Source organism: Stomoxys calcitrans, chromosome 3 (genome assembly GCF_963082655.1).
Source record: "Stomoxys calcitrans chromosome 3, idStoCalc2.1, whole genome shotgun sequence".
Taxonomy (NCBI): Eukaryota; Metazoa; Arthropoda; class Insecta; order Diptera; family Muscidae; genus Stomoxys; species Stomoxys calcitrans.
Window position 1 is genome coordinate 106,952,581 of NC_081554.1, and position 23,989 is coordinate 106,976,569.

The 23,989-nt window shown below is 36.7% G+C and overlaps 1 protein-coding gene across 1 annotated transcript in view; it reads left to right on the forward strand.

The window, feature by feature from the left end:
• Nucleotides 1-22,304, forward strand: part of LOC106094540 (cullin-associated NEDD8-dissociated protein 1) — a 183,183-nt gene extending 160,879 nt beyond the window's left edge. The window contains exons 7-8 of the mRNA XM_059366116.1: nucleotides 21,825-21,971; nucleotides 22,026-22,304. Coding sequence (XP_059222099.1) covers nucleotides 21,825-21,971; nucleotides 22,026-22,153 — 275 coding nt within the window. The 3' untranslated portion in view covers nucleotides 22,154-22,304. The remainder of the gene's footprint in view (nucleotides 1-21,824; nucleotides 21,972-22,025) is intronic.
• Nucleotides 22,305-23,989: the final 1,685 nt, after the last annotated feature.

The window sequence follows — 23,989 nt, forward strand, 5'->3', positions numbered from 1 at the left end:
ATATATGCAGCTGCACCATAAGCCTTTTCAGAGGTGTCAGCAAATACGTGCAGCTAAGATTTTGTTGGGATATCGCCTTGAAAGCTATGTCGCGGTACCTTGAACTCGTTTAAACTCTCCAAATCTTATCTGAAAGTTAGCCGAGCAGCATGAAGATTTGAATGCAGTGGCTCATCCCAAATATCTTTGCTTTAACAATGACAGGATCTATGAGTCCAAGTGGATCAAATAGTTTTGCCAATTCGAATGTAACTGTTCGTTTTGAGACGGTCCGAACTTCGTTCAGTTTCACCTTGATGCAGAAGTGGTGACTTTGAGGCAACCAAAACAGTTTTAATGTTTAAACAGTATCGGAGTTTTTCAAATCATCTACATTAAGGCTCATTTGTTGGTCAGCCTTCGGTATGTCTTTCAATAGGCTGGGATGGTTCTCACACAACTTTTTCAAAATGAACCCATGTTTTGTCAAGATCTGCATTAGCTGCTTCTGAGTCTCAATTGCCGTATTCATGTTGTCTGATCCTCCGAGACCATCATCAACATAAAATTTATCCTTTAGCATCGTTGAACCAAGCGGATAATTAATGATGTTGTCATCTGCAATTTTCTGCAAACATTTATTAGCGAGGTATGAAGCTGCTCTTGTGCCATATTTCACTGTATTGAGCATGTAGTAATTAATCGGCATTGCTGGATATTCCCTCCAAATTATCAGTTGATATTGGTGATTGGTGGAATCTAGTAGTATCTGCCTATACATATTTTCGATGTCAGTCCTGAAGACGAATCTCGGCAATCGGAACCTGAGTAGAATTAAGAACAGATCGCTTTGCATGACTAGCCAGTGTACATGATGTCCAGTTGATCCAGTTGATGTTTTAGCTGATGCGTCGAACACCACTCTAAGTTTTGTTGTAGTGGAGTCGGGTTTCAGCACGCAATGGTGTTGAATGAAATCTTCGGGTCCATCACGTTGTCTAGTTCAATTTTCCTGTCGTCTCTCAAGACTGATGAATTGATTGTAGGTTAAATTTTGCGACTGGCCCAATGCCTGAGGGAAGGCTGACAATGAATCGGTTGTCTATGCTAGTCTGCACATGATGCACTAAATGAGATTCACATTGTTCTTCTGCTGGAGACAATTCCTTTTCGTTGGATTCGACCTCATCCATTTTCCAACACACGTTGACTGACTGGCAATGCTGTGTTGTCGGATTTGTCCACCGACGATCCAGCCAAGTGAAGTATTTTGAAGTGTTGGAAGATCATCGGCCCAGATGAATGTTCTTTGGAATGTTCCATGTGGAAGCGTCAAAGTTCTAGTTTGGTTGTGCTGGAAGGATAGTTGGTAAGACGAAGGCTTTCCAAGTTTTCAGAGAAACAATGATCTCTTGATGTTTTTCCAACATTTATGCGATGATTTTCTCTATTCTGGTCCTTTTCAACCCCATCAATGCAAAGCGAGGGAGGGCAAGGGAGATAACTTTCAAATGAGCCTTACGGTCACAATATTAACTTGGGATCCTGAGTCCAGTACTGCCCGGAATTCATATTCAGGTTCTGCCATGTTCAAAAATTTGTTGCAGTGATAGAGCGGATGAGGTCCATTATTATATAATTTGCAAATTTTGTTTCCAGATGCTGCCACAGAAGAGACTACTCGGCTTGTGTTTTGTTTTCCTGCCGGTTTATCCTTGACTCCAATAGATTCCATAGATTGAAACTGGAATACTAGGAAAGATAGTAATTCATCAATTGTTGGTAACTCCTTTGCTTTACCGAGTGATTGTATAGACCTAATGTGAAGGATACGATCCATATTTTTAACCATTAATGGCTGCAGTATGGCGTCCCAAGAGGAAGTAGCAATCCCCAGATTATTCAGTGCCAACAGACATTCTCTAGTAGAGTCATGCAAACCTTTGATTGTAGCTGCAGAAGATGCCCCCGTTGGTTGATTAAAGATCTTCTCAACTAATGTAAACACTTAAACCCTTTTGATGTTGTAACGCTCTTGTAGGAGCAACCAAGCGATTTTGTAATTTTCATCTGTTAATGTCAGGTGGCTTATATGGTTGCTTGCTTCTCCAGAAATGTTTGTTTTCAGGTACCACATTTTTTGTACGTTGGGCAGCAGTTGCCTATCCACCATCTCCGAGAATAGTTCATAAAATGGGCTCCCCTTCAATTACCATTGCAAGTGGTAATGAATTTAGCGGCACTGAATTAATTGCCCGTGACTGTCTATAAGTAGCTGGTTCTTCATGTTTCACTGCCATTACAGAAAGCTTTATAATTTAATGTTGGACGGAATCTTCCAACGCATTGTATTCCTCTTGGTCAAGGCCTGATTCCGGTGGGTCCTCCAGGTGCTCCCAATGGTTCTGTATTTAAAGCCACAGACCTTTAACTGTCTCGATCTTGATGGAGTAGCATTATCTTGGTTCGCCGTCATCCACTGATGTCATACCCTGCAGGAATCGCTTTTAGGCTGTCATCCGAACCTTTATTTTCCTAGTTATCAGTTGAAGCGGGTTTAACTCCTTTTTCTGAATTTGTAAAGTTGGTGGGTTCTCATTCACCTTCTCTTGTTGATGGCAATAGCTTATATGGCTTGGCTCTCAGGTCTGTCATGGCGGCACTATACGTAGCTCCCACAGATGTGTATAAATTCTCCATTATGTAAGGATCATTAGCCGAAAGCGTTGGGTCATATCGTATAGCATTCTCAGTTCGCTCAAATGCCTGCCACGAGTATGTCAACTCTTCCGATTTTTTTTTTTTCATAAAATTCCAGCGTTCTACAATCATGGGTGGCCTTCTTAATGCTGGCTATGGATTTCTCGATCTCCAACGCCTTCTCCCGATGCTGGGCCATGCATTAATGATGTTTTAACATCGGTTGATGTGGTATTGATTGTTAGACCACAGACTTGAGTTATGTCTATTCAAATGTAAACTGTCTTCCACAGTTTTGTTGCAAATTTATGGTGCAGTTGATGTAAACTGTCTTCGACTATTTTGTTGCAAATGTATGGTGCAGTTAATGCGTATCTAATGCGGACTGGGGTCACCAAAATGCTATTGTAAACGATGACGTTTAAAACATTTAGGAGTTCCTTACAACTGGTGACGGGAAACTCAAAAATGTCTATAACTTTGGTTTGGGGTCACCAAAATGCTATTGATGCCTGTTGGTTGGAGTGTCGTGTTCCGAATTATAGCATTTAAAGTCCCTTACCTCTGGTCGGGGGAAACTCAAATGTCTGTAGCCTATTGTTAGGGTTCACTAAAATGTTATTGGTGCCTGTTGGTTGGAGCGTCAGTGTATGTTCCGATTATAGCATTTAAAATCCTTGCCTCTGGTGGAGGGAAACTCAATTGTCTATAACCTATTGTCAGGGAGTAACCAATAGCATTTTATTGGTGCCTGTTGGTTAGAGCGTCAGTGCGTGTTCCTATTTATAGCATTTAAAGTCCCTAAACTCTGATGGGGGCAAACTCAAATGTCTATAACCTATTATCAGCCTTCAGAAGGTTGCGTGCCAGATCACGTCGGGGTCACCAAAATGTCAATTCTAGAAGGTTGTTTTTAAACGATGCGCCAAAACTATCACTATTTCCTTTCTTGAGTTGCTGAGCCTCCTAGCACTTGTAACTAGTAGAAAAATGGGCATGTCATAACAACAGGAGTTGTCCTAATAGATTGCCAAATGGCCTTTATTTTGTTTGAGCTTATATACTCTTACAGTTAACAATGGGCTTAAAGACAAATGCTTATTAATACGAAAGTTAAATCAAAAGAAGTAAAAGCAAACTCAAGAACTAAATGCAGTTATGCAGACGCATGCAGATTTAAATTGAGTTGATTGACTCTACGTATGTGCTATGCAAATGCATTTGCATAACTGCTGAGTTGCCGAAAATGGTCAATGACTCGATTTGTTCATTGACCTATATTGACGCATTTATTAAAATGGCTGATTCAATTGTTGGCATAATTTTGTTCGTACATTTAAGTACAAAAACATACAAAATTGTTCTTTCTTAACGGATTGATCTAAAGCTCTCAAAATTGTGATAAAGGGTCATCTTGACAATAAATATTAGACCAAAACGTTCCAAATGGTACTTTCTTTACAGATCGAGCCAGAGCTTGGAATTTAGGTATGCAGCCAGTTTGGATACCTTGGCAGTATATACGGGCAACTAGGAGTTTTTTTTGACATTAGTACATTTATGTACTAAAACGGTACTTTCTTAACGGATTGAGCAACCGTGCTCAAAATTGGGATACAGTTACTGCTAAGCAGAATATATCGGGCGACTTGAAGATTGTTTTGAAATTCGTACATGTAGGTACTAAAACCTACAAAAGCTCTTTCCTTACAGATTGAGCAAATGCTCTCAAAATTTGGATCAATTACACCTACACAGTTTTTATTGGGCGACTAGATTTTTTGAAATTAGTACATTTGTAAATTTGGACACTAAAACTTATAAAATGCTTCTTTCTTTGTGAATTAGGCTAAAGCTCTTAAAATTGCGATACAGTTACACCTTGACACTGGGTGTACCATTGGGGCAGCGAAGCGACCGGCGTATGCTAGTCTCTATGTATAAAAGAGACGCACTATTGACTGACTGATCACTGCCCACCCTAAACGGCTAAAGCTATAAACATGAAAGTGTGCATGACTGTTGGTCTTGGGCCAGAGGCGAGAGATAACGCGAACGAAATAGAACGAAAATTGAGACTGTTTACAAGGGCGACCGGAAAGTGGAAGAATTTGTGCCAAAAAAAAAAGCCTCTTGAAACCGTAAGGCATGGTAAAAATATTTCACAAATCGTACCTGAAATAGTAGATAGTAGTGCTGTAATTGGTATTATTTGGTACTTTTTTTGTAAATTGAGCTAGACCTCTAAATTTTGGAAGTTAGGAACACTATGCAATCTACATTGAGTAAATGCGTTTTGGGAATTTTGTGTATTTAGGTACTTAAAAAGTACCAAAAAAATTTCAAAAATAGTACTGGAAACGAGAGAAAGCGCAAGTTTAGTACCACAAGTGTATCATTTGGTACTTTGCTTACGGATTGAGCTAGAGCTCTAACCTAACCAAAAGATTTAAGATTTATTTTTTCTTAATATAGAAACCATCAAATGCAACAATATCGTACAAGGATTCTAAGAATTTTGAGAAATTGTTCATTCGATTTTTGGGATATAAAAAATTGCCGACTTTCGACAAGCCAATTTTCCCCCAAAACATGACGGGTAAAATTGTTATAACTCATTTCAGTTGTCCACTTTACGTTAATCCAAATTTCATAATGATACCTCTTTTCTAACTCGAGCTAGACCGAGTTAGTAAGACCGAATCGCAGCGTAATTTTTGTCAAAAGATAAAATTTTTCTGATTATTTTAAACGAAAAGTTATTAAAAGCTTCGTAAAGCCAAAATCTTTATGAAATTTTTTTGCCAAACTTTTTTTTATAAAAATTGTTCCGAAAGACGTACAAAACAAAATTAACAAATTTTTTTTAAGATATAATTCTATATGAATTTTCCCTTAATTCTTGTTTTATTATTTTAATTGAAATTTTATCTGTAAAAAAATATAATTTAAAAATGTCTTTAAATCAAACACTTTGGTTGTTAGTCTGAAAAACTTTTCCAAAGAATAATCAGCAATGTAATGAAAAATGTTAAGGACTGGGAAACACAATTTTAAAACCCCGAAATGGTCACACAGATTAATTTACATTCTAAATTAATTATTTAAAATAAATCCATTTCTTTTTTTTCTTGGAATTCCTTAAATCACGATACAGTATTTAAGGGACAAAAATTCTAGTAGAAATTTGTTAGTTCTGTTAGCATTGACCGTATATTTGGGCACAGTGCAATATTATTTGAAACATTGTACAATTTACTTTTTGAATTTCTGATTTTCTAGCAAGATTTTTTTTTAAAGATTTTGGGAATTATGGTTTCATTATGTGTTGTGTACGAAAACCTTTGATGAAATTCGACAAGTCAAATTGGATGTTTACAAAAAGTTGGGTATTGAGTAGGTATTTCACAGTAAAATACCCATGTTTTTCACGATCACTGTTTTGAAAAACTAAAGAACTAAAAATATCACTGACAACAAAACACTTTTATTAAAATTTTATCGTAAATAATAAAATGCCCTTATGAATGAAATCATGTATTGAATGTATGAATATTAATTTTCACTGTAAAACACTTAATACCAACCTTAGTACGGAAAAGTGTTAAAATAATATTATACAACAGACTTTTATCAATGATAGTAAGTTTTATATTACACCCATGTTAGCCGCTAAGTCATTTGACATCAATTAGTTGACAAAGAAAGAAAACAGTTTACAAGTGCAATAACGTAGAAATTATTTTATCTCCAATAAATCGGACATCTCTTCCATCGAAAGCGGATTTTCGATCGATTTTAATTAAGTTCAAAGAAGAAATCATTTAAGCAGAAAGTAGATGGTTCTTCGTAAAAATTGGTGAAAATTTATTTTTTGAAATATTTAACAATTATTGTTGCTTAATGTTTTCAGTTTGTTTGCCTAACATTTTATAGAAAAAGCTCATTTAAAATCATAAAACCTGTTGATATCAAAAAAACTAGTTGGAGAGCAAAAATGAGTGCAAATAGAAAAATTTCATCAAAAAACTGAAGCTGATTCTATGAAACTTTCACTACAGAACCAAGATATTCCCAAAGACAAACGCACTTTGAAGGCTTTGAAAGATTAGGATCATCCTATAAATAGTGTGTACAAACTTCAGCTCTGACCTTATGTCCAAATGTCACCGCCGAAGGGAAAGTTCCTGCGCCCAATAAAAAAAAATTGTTATATCTTTACCAATTTAACAGTAATCCCCTCAAAATAAAATTCTGTCTACGTCCCTGCCTCCATCCTATGGTGAAGGGTATAAAAAGGAAGAAAACGTACGTTTAATGCCTCGATCGGTACCATTTCGTACCTTCCTTACGGATTGAGCTACAGCTCTGAAATTTGACATGTAGGTACAACTACGAAATATATGTTGGTAAGTTAAATGATTTATTCAAATTCGTACATTTTGGAACCAACAAGTACCAAATAGCTTATCTTTGTCTAAAGGAATTAAGCAGTTTGGTAAACATGATCGAACTCTTAAACAAAATAGGTTTGCTGTAACATATAGTGCCGGAAGTTGAAAAAGGAATTTATAGTACTGTAATTGGTACTATTTAGTACCTTCTTTCCGGATTGAGCTAGATCACTATAAAATTATGCTGGCAGGGTTATGGGAACACCCTGCCAGTATGTATCAGGCGATTAGAGCAATTTTCTGAAATTCGTACATTTATGTAGCTACTAAAAAAATTATACTTTCTTTACGTATTAAGCTAAACCTCTCAAACTTGGAATACAGATATAATTTAACTGTATAGATATGGTGAAGGAATCCTTGAGGAGCTTCAAACCATTTAAGTCACCCGGCGTTACTACAGACTATCTGGCGCCTCAACTAACCAAAATTTTCACAGCGTGCCTAGGACTTGCATATACTCCGAAAGCCTGGAAGGAGGCAAGGGTGGTATTTATACCCAAGCACGCCTAGGCAAGTTATGCGACACCAAAGGCCTACAGACCCATAAGCCTTACGTCCTTTTCACTCAAAACCATGGAACGTATTGTGGACACCATGATAAAGAGTATGACATCCAGCTAAATGCTCAAATACAAACAGCATGCCTATGTCAAGGGAAGGTCGGTGGAGACTGCCCGGCACGAGGTTCTGCATAAAATAGATGAATCGTTTGATGCCAAAACGTACATACTTGCGATATGCATTGACATCGAGGGGGCTTTTAACAATGTGCCGGCCGACACACTGATCCAATCCTTAGACCAATACCGGGAACAGGTGGATAATTTGTGCGTCCCATGGCATACATAAAGGGTGATTTTTTTGAGGTTAGGATTTTCATGCATTAGTATTTGACAGATCACGTGGGATTTCAGACATGGTGTCAAAGAGAAAGATGCTCAGTATGCTTTGACATTTCATCATGAATAGACTTACTAACGAGCAACGCTTGCAAATCATTGAATTTTATTACCAAAATCAGTGTTCGGTCCGAAATGTGTTTCGCGCTTTACGTCCGATTTATGGTCTACATAATCGACCAAGTGAGCAAACAATTAATGCGATTGTGACCAAGTTTCGCACTCAGTTTACTTTATTGGACATTAAACCAACCACACGAATGCGTACAGTGCGTACAGAAGAGAATATTGCGTCTGTTTCTGAGAGTGTTGCTGAAGACCGTGAAATGTCGATTCGTCGCCGTTCGCAGCAATTGGGTTTGTGTTATTCGACCACATGGAAGATTTTACGCAAAGATCTTGGTGTAAAACAGTATAAAATACAGCTCGTGCAAGAACTGAAGCCGAACGATCTGCCACAACGTCGAATTTTCAGTGAATGGGCCCTAGAAAAGTTGGCAGAAAATCCGCTTTTTTATCGACAAATTTTGTTCAGCGATGAGTGAAGAGCAACCAGAAGCCGTTCAAGAACTGCCCATGCATCCCGAAAAATGCACTGTTTGGTGTGGTTTGTACGCTGGTGGAATCATTGGACCGTATTTTTTCAAAGATGCTGTTGGACGCAACGTTACGGTGAATGGCGATCGCTATCGTTCGATGCTAACAAGCTTTTTGTTGCCAAAAATGGAAGAACTGAACTTGGTTGACATGTGGTTTCAACAAGATGGCGCTACATGCCACACAGCTCGCGATTCTATGGCCATTTTGAGGGAAAACTTCGGAGAACAATTCATCTCAAGAAATGGACCGGTAAGTTGGCCACCAAGATCATGCGATTTGACGCCTTTAGACTATTTTTTGTGGGGCTACGTCAAGTCTAAAGTCTACAGAAATAAGCCAGCAACTATTCCAGCTTTGGAAGACAACATTTCCGAAGAAATTCGGGCTATTCCGGCCGAAATGCTCGAAAAAGTTGCCCAAAATTGGACTTTCCGAATGGACCACCTAAGACGCAGCCGCGGTCAACATTTAAATGAAATTATCTTCAAAAAGTAAATGTCATGGACCAATCTAACGTTTCAAATAAAGAACCGATGAGATTTTGCAAATTTTATGCGTTTTTTTTTTAAAAAAAGTTATCAAACTCTTAACAAATCACTCTTTATAAGGGAGAAAGTGGCACAGGGTACGCCACAGAGGGGCATTTTATCGCCACTCCTACGGGTGACCACCATAAATGACCTATTACGGATGCTGACTGAGGAGGGATTTGAACCCGCCTGCTAAGCAGACGATGTTATAATACTTCTAAGGGATAAAGATCCAAACGAGCTAAGCAGAAGGACCGAAAGGGTCTTGCATATGACTGGGCAAGACCCAGAGGTCTAAATGTTAACCCAGAGAAGACTGTAATATGCCTGTTCACGAGGAAGACGAGGGTAGCCCAATTTAACGCACTACGTTTCCTCAATAAGACGATTTCGATATGTGACAAGGTCAAATACTTAGATGTGATCTTGGAGAGAAAACTAAATTGGAAGTGTCACATTCAGGATCGTACTGAGAAGGCTCACAGATGTTGGGCACTATGAGGATGGGAGAAGCTCATACCATCGCGGTATAATCGAAGCGACGGTAGGAAAGGGAAGGGGTTTCCGATTGGATACCTGAGTAGAAGCTTGAAGTCGAGTGCGATGCACTGCTGTCATCGGCACAGTCTTGGATTGGCGGAACCCTATCATTGCCATCTGGAAGACCGTGTTACACGGATGGATCAAAGCTAGAGGACTTTATCCTGGGTCTGTTGGTTCACATTGAGAACCCAGGACTGAGATTTGTTTTAGACTGCCTGACCATAATACGGTTCTGCAGGCAGAGATCCTGGCGATCACGGAATGTATGAAGTGGTGTGGTGCTAACGCGAGGACGTCGATTGTGAACATCTTTACCGACAGTAAAATTGCCATAAGGACAATAACAACCAGGATGGTAAGGTCACGAACAGTCTTGCAGTGTAAGAAGGAGATTAACGCCTTCTTTGATGATGGCAAAATCCGCATCGTTTGGGTGCCGGGCCATAACGGAGTAAGGGGAAATGAAAGGACAGACGATTTGGCGGTGAAGACCAGAGGACTGGCATCAATAAACTTGGTTAACCCGAAGCCTTTCGGCTCGACGCAGACCGAGTTAAGGGAGTAGGCGACGAATGCGCATACAACATTGTGGAACAGCGAAACGGTAGGTAGGACGGCGAAAATCCTATGGGGGATCCAAATCGTGAGAAGACGAGGCTATTACTGAAAGGATGCAAGAAGGAGGTCAGTATAGCTATTGGTATCATGACGGGACACATAGAACTACGAGTTCAATTATGTAAAATCGGTGCGGCAAGTGATGGCATGTGTAGACTTTGGAGCATTTCTTTTTAAGTGCCCGACTTTCGCGTCTAACAGATACCGGCACTTAGGTGGAGACACAATACCAGACATTAACCAGCTTAGTGAAGTGGTATTGAAAACAATTGAGGATTGTGTAAGTAGCACGGAATTCCTAAAAATAAATTTTTTTTTTGAAATTCGTTCATTTGGGCTCATCTTTACGGAGTGAGCCAAAGCTCTCAAAATTCAAATCCAGGTACGCATTAACAGTATACATATATTGGACAACCAGAAATTTTTTTCTTTCGATAGGAACTGTGCTAAAGCAATCAAAATTGATACGAATACGGGTGCACTTTGGCTGTAAATACAACGTGATTCTTTGTACTATTGGGTTGCCCAAAAAGTAATTGCGGATTTTTTAAAAGAAAGTAAATGCATTTTTAATAAAACTTAGAATGAACTTTAATCAAATATACTTTTTTTAAACTTTTTTCTAAAGTCAGCTAAAAGTAACAGCTGATAACTGACAGAAGAAAGAATGCAATTACAGAGTCACAAGCTGTGAAAAAATTTGTCAACGCCGACTATATGAAAAATCGCAATTACTTTTTGGGCAACCCAATATTTGAACTCTCTTTACGGACGTTGACGGATTTCTCCAATTTTGTACGCAGTTATGACTGGTATTATATATGTTTTTTACTTATAAAAACATATGTTTTTCATGGTTACTTTTTTGAAACACTACGAAAATGTCGATGATAACATGATACTTGTATGAACATTTTTTTCAAAAGTAGTGAGGAAATTTCCTTCTGAATGTAATCAGCAAGTTTTGTTTTTTGTAATTTGATTTTATTTTTTTGTAATAAAAGTAATCATGAAAAAATTTCGCTAAAATCGATAATACACCTAACTTTATTACAAATCTTCATAACTTTATAAACAGTTTGTAAAAGCTTAAAATTTGTGGAGGTGAGATTTTCGTATATATACACAAACTGATTGTGATGCAGATATTAATGATTGCTGCAATTTTTCTTAAACTGTGAAAGCATTTTTAGTATGTAGGTCTTCGAAAATGGTGTTAGGAGTTGAACTATTACTGTTGTGTCTGGGCTATTGTTTCCTGGTTTGCTCTTAGTGCGGTATTTGATGCAGTCAAATATTTGATTTAAACTTTCATTTTGGATAAACGGAATTCCGTTTGTTTGTACATCACACGTAACTGCTAGATTTTCATGTTTTGCTACCTGCATCCTTACATCAATTTTCAAATTGTTGTTATCTACACACCCAAGTAAAAAAAGTTGATATGGTGAGATCCAATTATATAATTGGATATAATTGGATTCGAAAAATGGTTATATAATTGGATCAAATTGTATCAAATTAGATCTAATTGTACTCAATCTGATACCATTTGGTACAATTGGATCTTGAATTTGTCCCAGATATAAATGGATCCAATTATATATAATAATATCAAATTGGATCTTAAATTTAAAAAATATTGCTTTTTTATGTTTTGTTTGATTATTTTACATCTTAATGTTTTTGTTTTTAATTATACTCTTATTTTTTACAATTTGTGCATGTAAGTGTGCTACCTTTACTTTTTGGCGCCAGTGGAGTTTGAACATGGGTCCTCTGTTTGCTAGTCAAATGCGTTACCAATTCAGCCAACAACTTGTTAATAATGTGCGCGGCTAAAGGTATACAATTGGTATATTTTTAGAACTAACATCATCGTCTGTTGCTCTCGTCAATACACCTTATTTTTATACCCTCCACCATAGGATGCTGGATATACTAATTTCGTCATTCTGTTTGTAACTACTCGAAATATTCGTCTGAGACCCCATAAAGTATATAAATATATTCTTGATCGTCGTGACATTTTATGTCGATCTAGCCATGTCCGTCCGTCTGTCCGTCCGTCCGTCCGTCTGTCCGTCCGTCCGTCCGTCTGTCTGTCGAAAGCACGCTAACTTCCGAAGGAGTAAAGCTAGCCGTTTGAAATTTTGCACAAATACTTCTTATTAGTGTACGTCGGTTGGTATTGTAAATGGGCCATATATGTTTTGATATAGCTGCCATATAAACCGATCTTGGGTCTTGACTTCTTGAGCCTCTAGAGTGCGCAATTCTTATCCGATTTGAATGAATTTTGGCACGACGTGTTTCGTTATGGTATCCAACAACTGTGCTAAGTATGGTTCAAATCGGTTCATAACCTGATATAGCTGTCATGTAAACCGATCTGGGATCTTGACTTCTTGAGCCTGTAGAGGTCGCAATTATTATCCGATTTGCCTGAAATTTTGTTTTATGCAATAGTTTATTTTTCGTAATATGTTTTAAAATAAATTCAAAAAATAAATTTAATTAGCGCAAAAAATGCAATTTTATATAATAACACTAAAAACAGAACAAAAAAAGTATTCATCATTGATGTGCTATCATCAAAGTCAAATTCAAATATTATTTGGGAATCCCCCTTTTCTGTTTTATTTAGTAAAGGAGGCTTTGCCCTTGACAGCAAATATTTAATTTCATTGAAAATATAGTTTTTGTCAAAATGGGTCGTAAGCAAAACGAGGTTTCTGATGAGGTAAAAGTTTTGATAATAAAACACCACAGGAATGGTTTAACTCAAAAAACTATCAGTGAAATATTAAATAGACCACGATCTACTATACAATCCATCATCAGAAAGTGGACAGAAACGAAAACTGTTGACAATAAACCAAGATCTGGTCGACCAAAAGCACTTTCAGTTGGAGATGTGCGTTGGCTAGTGCGGCAAGTTCAGAAAACTCCGAAGACAAATGCGACCATTCTTCGTAAAAACACTATGGAATATTTAGGGAAGGAAGTTACTACACAAACAATTCGAAATACACTCAAAAGGCATAGTTACAGAGGAAGAACTGCACGTAAGAAGCCCTTTATAAATAAAATAAACCGAGTGAAAAGGATAAACTTCGCAAAAATGTATGTAAAACAGCCCGAATCATTTTGGAAAACAGTCATTTTTGCAGACGAGAGCAAGTTTAATCTTTTTGGGTGCGATGGAAAGGTCATAGTGTACAGAAAACCAAATACAGAGCTTGAAGAACGAAACACAGTTGCTACTGTAAAACATGGTGGAGGTGGTTTAATGGTTTGGGGGTGTATGGCGGCTTCAGGAGCGGGAAATCTTGAAATTATTAATGGAGTAATGGATCATAAGTATTACATTGACATTTTAAAGAGGAATTTAAAAGATAGTGCTGTAAAACTTGGGCTTGGTAATAACTTTCAATATTATCAAGATAATGACCCCAAACATTCTGCTTTAAATACCAAGATGTGGATGCTGTATAACTGCCCCAAAGTCATTAAAACTCCTCCTCAAAGTCCCGACTTGAACCCAATTGAACATCTTTGGGAACATCTCGAACGCAAATTGAGAACGCGCAATTTTTCGAGCAAGAGTCAAATGCAACAGGTGATAATGGAGGAATGGACTAATATAGACCAAAATATAACCGCTAAATTAGTCCAATCGATGTCAAACCGTTTAAAAGAAGTTATAAGACGCGGTGGTCGAATAACAAAGTATTAATTTTTTTAAATTATGTTATTTATTTTTTTGTTTTTTTGCAATGATGAATACTTTTTTTGTTTAATTTTTTGTGTTCAGCTGTAAAATGGCCCTTTTTGTTCCAATAAATACTATTTTTTTCTTTAAAAACAATGAAATTGTGTACATATATATCACACAAGCACTACTGCATCATTAGTTTAATATGTTTTTATTCCAATTGTCTTTTGTAGACTTATTAAAAAAAAAACATTGAATGATGAATACTTTTTTTGACCGCTGTACGTATTTATTATGGTCTGAATCGGTCTGTAGCCCGTTACAGCTCCCATATAAATCAATCTCTCTATTTTACTTCTTGAGCCCCCAAAGGGCGCAATTCGTATTCGAATTGGCTGACATATTACACAAGTCTCCAACATATAATTTAATTGTGGTCCAAACCGGACCATATCTTGATATCGCTCTAATAGCAGAGCAAATCTTTTCTTATATCCTGTTTTGCCTAAGAAGAGATGCCGGGAAAAGAACTCGACAAATGCGATCCATCCATCGACAAATGCGAGGGTATATAAGATTCGGCCCGTCCGAACTTAGCACGCTTTTACTTGTTTTTTTGCCTACTCTTGGAAAGTGTTTATGAATTTAAGTTTCCTCTTACTCTTTGTGTTTGGGTTGCACTCACACCCAACATATCGTTCACGTGTAGAGTATTGAGCCCACAAAAGGAGCATTTTTTTATCCGATTTCGATGAAATTTGGAACAGTGAGTTTTGGTAGACCCCAACCTTTTTTGTTGAATGTGGTACAGGATTCGGACCATATTTGGATATAGATCGATCCACGGAGTATTGAGCCCATAAAAGCTGCATTTTTCATCCGATACCAATGAAATTTAAAACAGTGAGTGAACCGCCTGGCGCTGATGTCCGTCTTTCAATAGAAGGGCCTTTATGGACATCATCTGCTGTTCCATTTGAATCTCATAATGAACTTTTAGGAATAAGCTTCCATGAAAAAAGGAGAAAAAAAATTTGGACGAGAAACAATAAACAAGCTTAAATTGGAGCAATGTGCAGATGTAATTAGAAATATTAAAAATATGTTTTACATTCTGTAACCATATCACATTTAGAAAATAAAACTCATATATCACATATAACCAATTGTTAACACCAACAATCACATATTGACCAAATTTTAAAAGTTGACAAAATATCTCGTGTCTAAGGAATTGGAAATTTTGTAAGTAAAATGCCTAATGCTGAGTTTACATGGCACATCTGGTGTCATTGGTCATTGTAGTATTCGTGTATTCGTCACATGTACACATAACCATCAGTCATGGCTGGAAAATCAAAATCATTTGATTTTTTTCGATGAATGACGTCTATCGATAACCGTATATAAACAAATGTGTAATCATTAATTGACAGATATTGAAAAAATACGTAGGTTCAGAAATGAGAAGTAAAGTATGAAAAATTAATTAAAATTAAAGAAAAGAAACTAAAAAATCGATGAACCGTTTTAGGCAAAAGCTGTAATCAACATGTACGCACGATGAGCACGATCATGATGTGTCATGTAAAATCAGCATAATACTTTAGGATAACTAATGTGATTATATTATTCACTATATAATTTAAATTAAAATATAACCATTTCCACTTTTAAACACTGAAAGAACCAAATTCAGTGATTTGTAGTGCAAGATATACATATGTATAGCCCAAGATATTATATCTAAGACCAGATATAATTATATGCATGGCCGGATATAGTTATCCAAAGCATATTTCTTTAGATTTTATTATATCTGGTCTCATATCCAATTATATCTAATACCAGATCTAGTTTCTTTTTTTTATTCTTTGGTCTATAGATACATATATCCTTGCAGACTAATATAATATACATATATACAAACAACATTGATATTTAACTAGGATTTAAGTATAGTATAATTTTTCTTTTTAATGAGTATCTATCTTCAGTAAGACCAAAAAGATGATAATGTTTATTAAAATCTAAACAAACACGACGAAAAGGGTCATTATTGGCAAAATCGCTTTGATGATATTGAATATGAAGCAGTTGAAAATTTCTCGTTGGTCTTGAAGGAACGTTAATATTGAGCCGGCTGAACAAAAATTCGGACTTCAAATTCAGTTGAGATGAAAGTGATGTTCAACATTTTCCTGCGGCTACTGAGAGTAGGGAGCTTTATTAAATTTAATCTAAACGTATGGGAAGGAAGATTTTGATAATTTCAACCGTGATTACGAAGGTAAAATAGCATACTTAATTTTATTTCTGTGAATAGTGTAAACCGGATCCCAAATAACGGATCCGTATTAAGTGTACTTTTGGACAAGAGAAATATATAAGTTCTTAGTAACTGAAGTATCATCAAATTCTTTACTCCAGCTTTTCATAAGAGAACTAAAAAATTTATTCACCATCATAGAAATATGTTGTCTAATATTCAATTTACGATCTAAGATGATGCCAAAATCTAGAAAAGTTTCTTCTTTGTCAATTTCACGAGCGTTAAGATGACAACATATTGATAAGTGTTGCGTTCCATAGAAAGACATTAATTTACATTTCGAGATATTTAGTTCCATTAAATTTTACATTACATTTCATTTACCACAAACAAAAGTTATCAAGATCAGAGCTTTGGGAAAATGTTGACGTTATAAGCATACCTTACGATTGAAGAAGTTTTAATAACACATGGTAAATCATTTATAAATAGATTAAAAATAATTGGACCCAGATGACTGCCCTGTGGATTTCACAATAATTGACTAAGAAAAAGAATCGCCGAAGTGTTCATTCTGAACACGTCTAGATAAGTAAGAACTAGCCCAATTTAATAATACAGGAGAAAACCCGATTTTATCGAGCTTAAACAAAAGTAGGCCATGATTGACTTTATCGAACGCTTCTGCCTAAATCCATCATTGACAACAGTTGATCGAGCTTTACGAAACCCGTGTTGCGCATCTGAATAAATTGAAGAAACTTGATGGGAGATGTTATCTCAAGAAATTTTGGTATAATACTTAATTTTGCAATGCCTCTATAATTTGATACATCGAACCTACTTTCAGATTTAAATAGGGGAATAATATAAGATTTCTTCCATAGTTCGTGTACTTGGCCTAATTTTATAGATCTATTGAAAATCACGGTTAAAGGTAATTTAAGATGATCAGAGCAAAATTAAAGTACACTAGCGGGTACCCCATTAGGGCCTGGTTTAAAAGAGATTACAAGTTCTTAGAAACGGTATCAATAGTTATTCGAGGCATAGTTATTAAAAAGGATTGAAAAATTTTGTGCGGATATTGAGAATTGATATTATCGTTTTTATCAGAATATGTCGGGCAAAAAAGTTTGCAAAGATGTTACAAATTTCTTTATTTCCTATGGCGATTAGTGAACCATATTTAAGGGTGTTAGGAAGAGTGCAATATATTCGCTTCGAATTAACAAATTAATAATTTTTTTTTGTATCTGATTTTACTCGTTGCTTCATGGAGCATTACGCAACTACTGTAGGCAATATTATTTTCGGTATTATATTCCGACCTAGAAATTGAATACATGGAAAAATGCGTAGGAGAGCCAGGCATTTTATATTCCTTAAATAACTTGTTTTTTCTATTCTTAAGTTTTGGAGTATTCAAATGCGGTCCAGTAAATTTACGTTTTGAGATTTTGGGAACAGAACTAGAAAACCATGTAAATAGTGTATCATAAAAATTACGCAACACCTCATAAGATTATTAGATTTTAATACAACCTCCCAAACGATATTGGATAAAAGACTATTCAATTTTACATAATCTGTTTTAGGAAAAAAGTAGGCTCTATCGGTCTTGACCACTTGCCTCTTAGGTTTATGAAGAGATGGAATAAATATTTTTGTATAAATAGTTGTATAAAAACTTGTCTAGTGTTACCAGACTAGAGGATTATAAGAATTTATGCAAAAATCATGAGAACATTGCTGTCAATATGTTGATTCCACGTGATTAATGGTAAATTGAAGTCGCCAAATGCAAGTAAGAAATCAGAGGTTTTAGATAACTAATAGATATCAAAGCAGATAAATGTCTGTTATAAATAATAGAAGAAAAATTTGGTGGGATGTAAGAGCTATAAAAAATTAAAAGGAATTCTTTATAAGTATTTTCACTGCTAAAAATTCAATATTATCAATATTAGTTAAGTGAATTATTTCAGAAATAAATCCTAGAGAAATTGCAATCAAAGCTCCTCATCCAGCTTTTTTGGACTTACTATTACGGTCACATCTAAAAATTTGGTATTTTGAACGTAACATTTCAGAGTTGTTAATATTACATTTGAGTCAAGATTCAGTAAAAATTATAATATCATAACAAAAACGCGAAGCAAAATTAGTCTTTTTCGGTACAAGAATTTTCAGCTGTTCAGATGTTCCGGGAGTTTTAGATGGTATTGTACCAGGTGATGTAGCAGGAGAATAGAATATAATGGATTCAGAAGGTGTTGTGTTCACTACCATTTGGGATAAGGGTTGCAGTTGGATACTGAAAATGTGTACAAACGCTATTTACGGCGGCTCGAGTTGCTTCAACTACGTTGATAAAAGGAACTTAAGTTGTAGATTTAGTTGAGACGATATTATTGACATCAATGTGTTTTTTTCTTTTCCATAAAGAGTCTGAAAGTGAATGTAGATATTTCTCAAGACAAGCGGCATTAGTGAACATTTCTTTATATTTCGCAAACTTTTCGATAAACATATTAAGTTAATTATTGTATTTATGACATCAAAATCTTGCTTTGTATTCTTAAAAAATGTGAAAAATTGAGCAACATAAATTTTACACTTTGGACAGAACCGGTTTCATTATCAATTTTGCAGTTCGACTTGGAGCAACTCATTGTTATTAGATTCAATCCCTAAAGGGGTTTAAGTAGCAGAGGTGAATAAAAGTGGCTTTTCGAGACAGCAAACAAATAAAAAAAGCTTAGCGTGTTCAACAACCTTTGGTGTGGTGATTAGAGTAGAGTTGACAAACGTAGGATAGACACAGAGCAGCAACGATGATGACAGCAATTAAAACCACGGGAGTAAGCTTCGATGGTTTGTTCAAGAAAGAACAATAACAAATTAAGGAACAAATAAGCTCTCACTATTGATAATAAAGAACAAACAGCAAATAAGAAAACACAATTAGCGACGAAATGATGACGAAATGTTCTTAAACTTGCACCACAGCTAGTTAAAAACGGTTTCAAAGATTTGTGAAAACCAATGAAAGACGAGTTTTTGTATCTTTTCAGCAAGTTTTTAGCAACTTTGAATCTAATAAGATTAAAGTTTATCTTATCCAAGATATATTTGGATCTGGTCATATCAATTTTTTTTACTCGGGCACAATGTTTCAAACTTTTGCAACTGTTGACAGAGATCTTTACTTACTTACTTACTTTAATTGGCTACGAAAGAATATTTGTTCCACTAGCCGAACGTAGAATAGCGTTCCAAGTGCCTCGATCTTCTCTGACACCAAGTTTCGAGGTGTCTCCCACAACTTGATCTTTCCATCGGGCTTTTAGTCTTCCCGGTTTACGTGTAGCACCGTGTTTGCCTTCAAAAGACTTCTTTGCTGGAGCTTCTTCATCCATTCTGACCACATGATCTAGCCAACGCATCCGTTGCTATTGTCGTCATACAGCTCATACAGCACGTGATTCATACGTCGCCTATATTCTCCATTAACGCAAACTGGTCCATATATTTTACGAGGAATCTTTCTCTCAAATAATCCAAGCACTGCTTCATCTGCTTTACAAAAAATCACTCTTCAGAACCTTATAACAACACGGGTAGTATTAGTGTCTCGTATAGTGTAATCTTCGTCTGTCGAAAGGTGGCCTTGTTTCTAAACTGCTTACTTCGTCCAAAGTAGCATCAGTTTCCCAGTATTATTCTTCGCTTAATCTCAAAACTGGTGTCATTCGTTTCGGTTATGGCGGTGCCGAGGTAGATGTAGTTACTGACTGTCTCAAAGTTGTGTTTCCCAACTTTCTCCATTTTCTTTATTTGCTCGGTGCAAGGCTTTTTGGGAGTTGAAACCATCCATTTCGTCTTATCTCCATTTACTGCCAGACCCATTTACTGCAGACCCATTTTCACTGACTCTTTCGATTCTTTCAAAGACTGCAGTTACTATTTCCGGTGACCGACATATGATATCGATGTCGTCGGCATAGGCGAGTAGCATGTGTTCTCTTGTGATTAGTGTGCCATATCTATTCACATCTGCATCTCGGATAATCCTCTCCTGCAGGGTATTAAAGAGATCACCCGATAGGCTGTCTCCTTGTCTGAAACCTTGTTTGGTATTAAATGGTTCGGAGAGATTCTTTCGTATTCTTAGTGAGGAACGCGTATCAGCAAGTGTCATCCTGCAGAGTCTTATTAATTTTGCAGAGATAGCAAACTCAGACATGGCTTGAAATACCTTTGAACGTAAAGGAGTATCGATTGGCGTAGTGTGAATATCTGGTCCAGGGTGGATTTACAGGTCTAAAAGCAAACAGAGATCATTTATCTTTAACTCTATTTTCTGCACTTCTGAGTTCACATAATCTATGAGTTTTATTTCCACTTTCCCAACTCTCTTATTAACCTATGTATTTAGTCGCTTTTCTGTGCTTTAAGAGCGTATTTAATTAACATCCACTGCCTCTTGAAGCGTTTCTCGAGTTCATGTAAGAGAGTTCGTTGCGATTAACCTCGGACCAGCCTTTGTGTTTTTGACATATTTTTAGGCGTTGATCTGTCATCTATATCTCGCTTGGATGAAGAAGTTAGTTAATCCAACAGCTCATCGTGAAGCTGATTGTTTGTATTGGTGATGTCAGCCAAAAGCTTTTTTTTTAAATCCTTTCTAATTTATTTTCGATATTTGGTTTAGATTTATATTTTGTTTTGTTTTTATACACAGCAGTGATTTTCTTCTGTTGGTTTTTTCAAATATCGTTCTTGTGTAAGAAAAATACGACAGAAAAATTAAGAAATGTGCTGCAGGTAAAATATCGAACAAATTTACACAAAACTTGGATTTTTAAAAACTGTTTGACAAAAAAAAATTGAAAAATATACAGAGGAAAAAAACTGAACCGTCCCTCACGAGAGTACTAACGAGACTTAGGATTGAACTACAGTTCTCTAGTCTTTTGTAAATCATACATTAAGGTACTTAAAAACTGTAAAAATTGGGCATTGAAACATTATGAGAAACTCGTACCAAAGTGTAGAAAAAGTATGGTTTCTTTACGGAAGGACAAGTCTCCATAGCTTTATAAGCTGAGTCACAACTCGGGTTTTCGGAAGTCTTATACTAAAACTAGCGGAGCGACCGAGGATATGCTAGACATACAGGGTGGCTGATGAATATTGCTACAATGATGAATATTGCTACATTTTTTTTTCGGTGTATGGAATACATTTTTCTTTTATTCATGTTAAATTAAATTATTAAATTAATTATTAAATTATTATTAATTAAATTAATTAATTAATTAATTAAATTAATTATTAAATTATTATTATTAAATAGAAAAAAAGTTATTACATTTTTTTTTGGTAGCGGCTTTCATCAGCCACCCTGTATATAGATTATCATATACCTCATGAAGCCTTTTCAACAATTTTCTATGGTATTTCTTTTAATCACATATCAATTACTTAATATTTCTTTTATAGGACTTGACCAATTTATTCAACAGTTGAGAGATACATGTACCCATAAAGTGAAAGCCAACTCGGTGAAGCAAGAATACGAAAAACAAGATGAACTAAGGCGATCCGCACTTCGCGCTGTGTGTGCGTTGTCGAATATACCTAAAGCTGGTAATATTACAAATGTAAATATTATTTCACAAGCGTTAATGTTTTATATTTCAGAAAAAAATCAGCAATTAATGGAATTCTTAAAAACAATAAAAGATTCTGCAGAGCTAAGTAAAATATACGAATACATCCAAAAAGACTCACTTTCAAGTAATTTGGATTTCACAATGGATGAAAGTTAAAAAATATGGAGAGGAACCCAATCCGTTTTTCAGAAATCTGAAAATTCATCATAAATAAACTTACACAAGAAATATAGAATTAAACTATGCAGAAGTATGATTTTAATTTCGGATTTAAAATAAAGTTGGAATGCACATAGAAACAAATAAACATATGGGACTTATGCGTGAAAAATATATTTCGAAGGTATGTACGATTAGCAATATTAAACGTAAGTAGTAAGAACTTCTCCCCAAAAGGAGTTTTTGTAGCAGTGTGTTGTGTTCTATCTTTCGTCTGCTTAATTGTGTTGAGTGTCCAGATCCAGGAACTCTGCGACTAAGATGGGGTTCGTCCAGAGAGATCTGGGTCTGAGACGAGTGTGTCTGGCTGGGCAGTTAAACGGGTGATTTGTGTCGTGTGGTCCGGGATCAGGACATACATCTTGCACGTTGCCATCAATCCTTACTTTGTAGGAATTGAGGCGGCTGCATCAGCCGGATCGTAATTGGCCAGAACTACTCTGGTTTGCCGGGGGAGGTCAATTTCTTCAGGTGCAATGGGAGGTGGTCGTTCTCCAAGGACCACATTCAACTGGTAGCTGTTTACCGCATCTGCTACCGTGTCTGCATGAATGTTGTGTAGACCCGCTTGATCTAGAGGTTCTCTCATGTAGCGCTGGTACTCACGCTTCAGAGCATGTAGATCTACCTCAAGGGTTCTATGCAAACGATTAAGATTTGGATGGTCTCTGCGAAAGGTTTTGCTCAGACAGCATATAGTTATGTCTTCGCACGGGTAGGATCTTTGTCTCCTGATGGAGGTGGCCCACGAGAGAACTGAGGAGACAGCCCGTCGTAGTTCGGAGGTTGGCATTCTGACAGATCTGAATATTATTCCACTGCGTGTCACAGAGCTGACTAGACCACACTGGCGCTGCATAACTTACCACAGACCGGCCAATTGCTTTGTACGTTGTCAACAAGGTTTCTTAGTCAGCACCCCAAGTGCTGCCGGCAAGTGACTTGAGGATCTTGTTTCTACCTTTGACTTTATCCCACATTGATGTGGCATGTGGGGAGAATTTGTAAGAGCTGTCAAATGTGACACCAAGTATTTTGGAAAATTTGATGGTCGGAATTGTCACTTCGTCGACCATCACTTTCAGCTCTCTACTCACCTCATGCGTGTATGCAGTGAAAAATGTGGCTGAAGATTTGGTGGCAGATATCTTTAAATTTCTTGCAAAAGAGGCAAGTTCGTTGAGGCAGATGTTTAACCTATTGCAGATATCATCAATGGGTTGGGGACCTTATGCCATGATCGGTGCAACGAATCCCATCACGGTCGTCTGCGAGTATCACTGCCTGCGCCGGGAAATTGGGTCGCACTTGGGGTATTCGACGGCTGGTAAAAAGCGAGAGTAAATGATGTCTTGGAATTTCCTCTCGGCAACTAGCACATTCGAGGGGATGTCAGTTAACTGAAGCGGCGATTGGTGTACTGTTTGAAGCTGACCCAATCGGCCCTATTTTGGTTGATAAACGTTCGGCGCTCAGAGGTTACGAAATCGGGTGGTCGGTCGATGGTGAGAATTATGGGGAAGTGATCTGATCCCAAAGAGATGACGGCTTGCCAGGATACGTCACTCAAGAGATCAGGGGATGCAATGGAAATGTCTGGCAAGCTGCTGCACCTCCTCGTAATCCTAGTGGAGGCATCCTCATTCACCGTGCAAAATGTTGAGCTTTCAATCTTCTCTGCCCTGCTGGTCGATACCTAGCGGAGAATGCCATGAAACATGATGCGCATTAAAGTCTTCCAGAACCAGACGATTATGGTCAGATAGTAGCCCA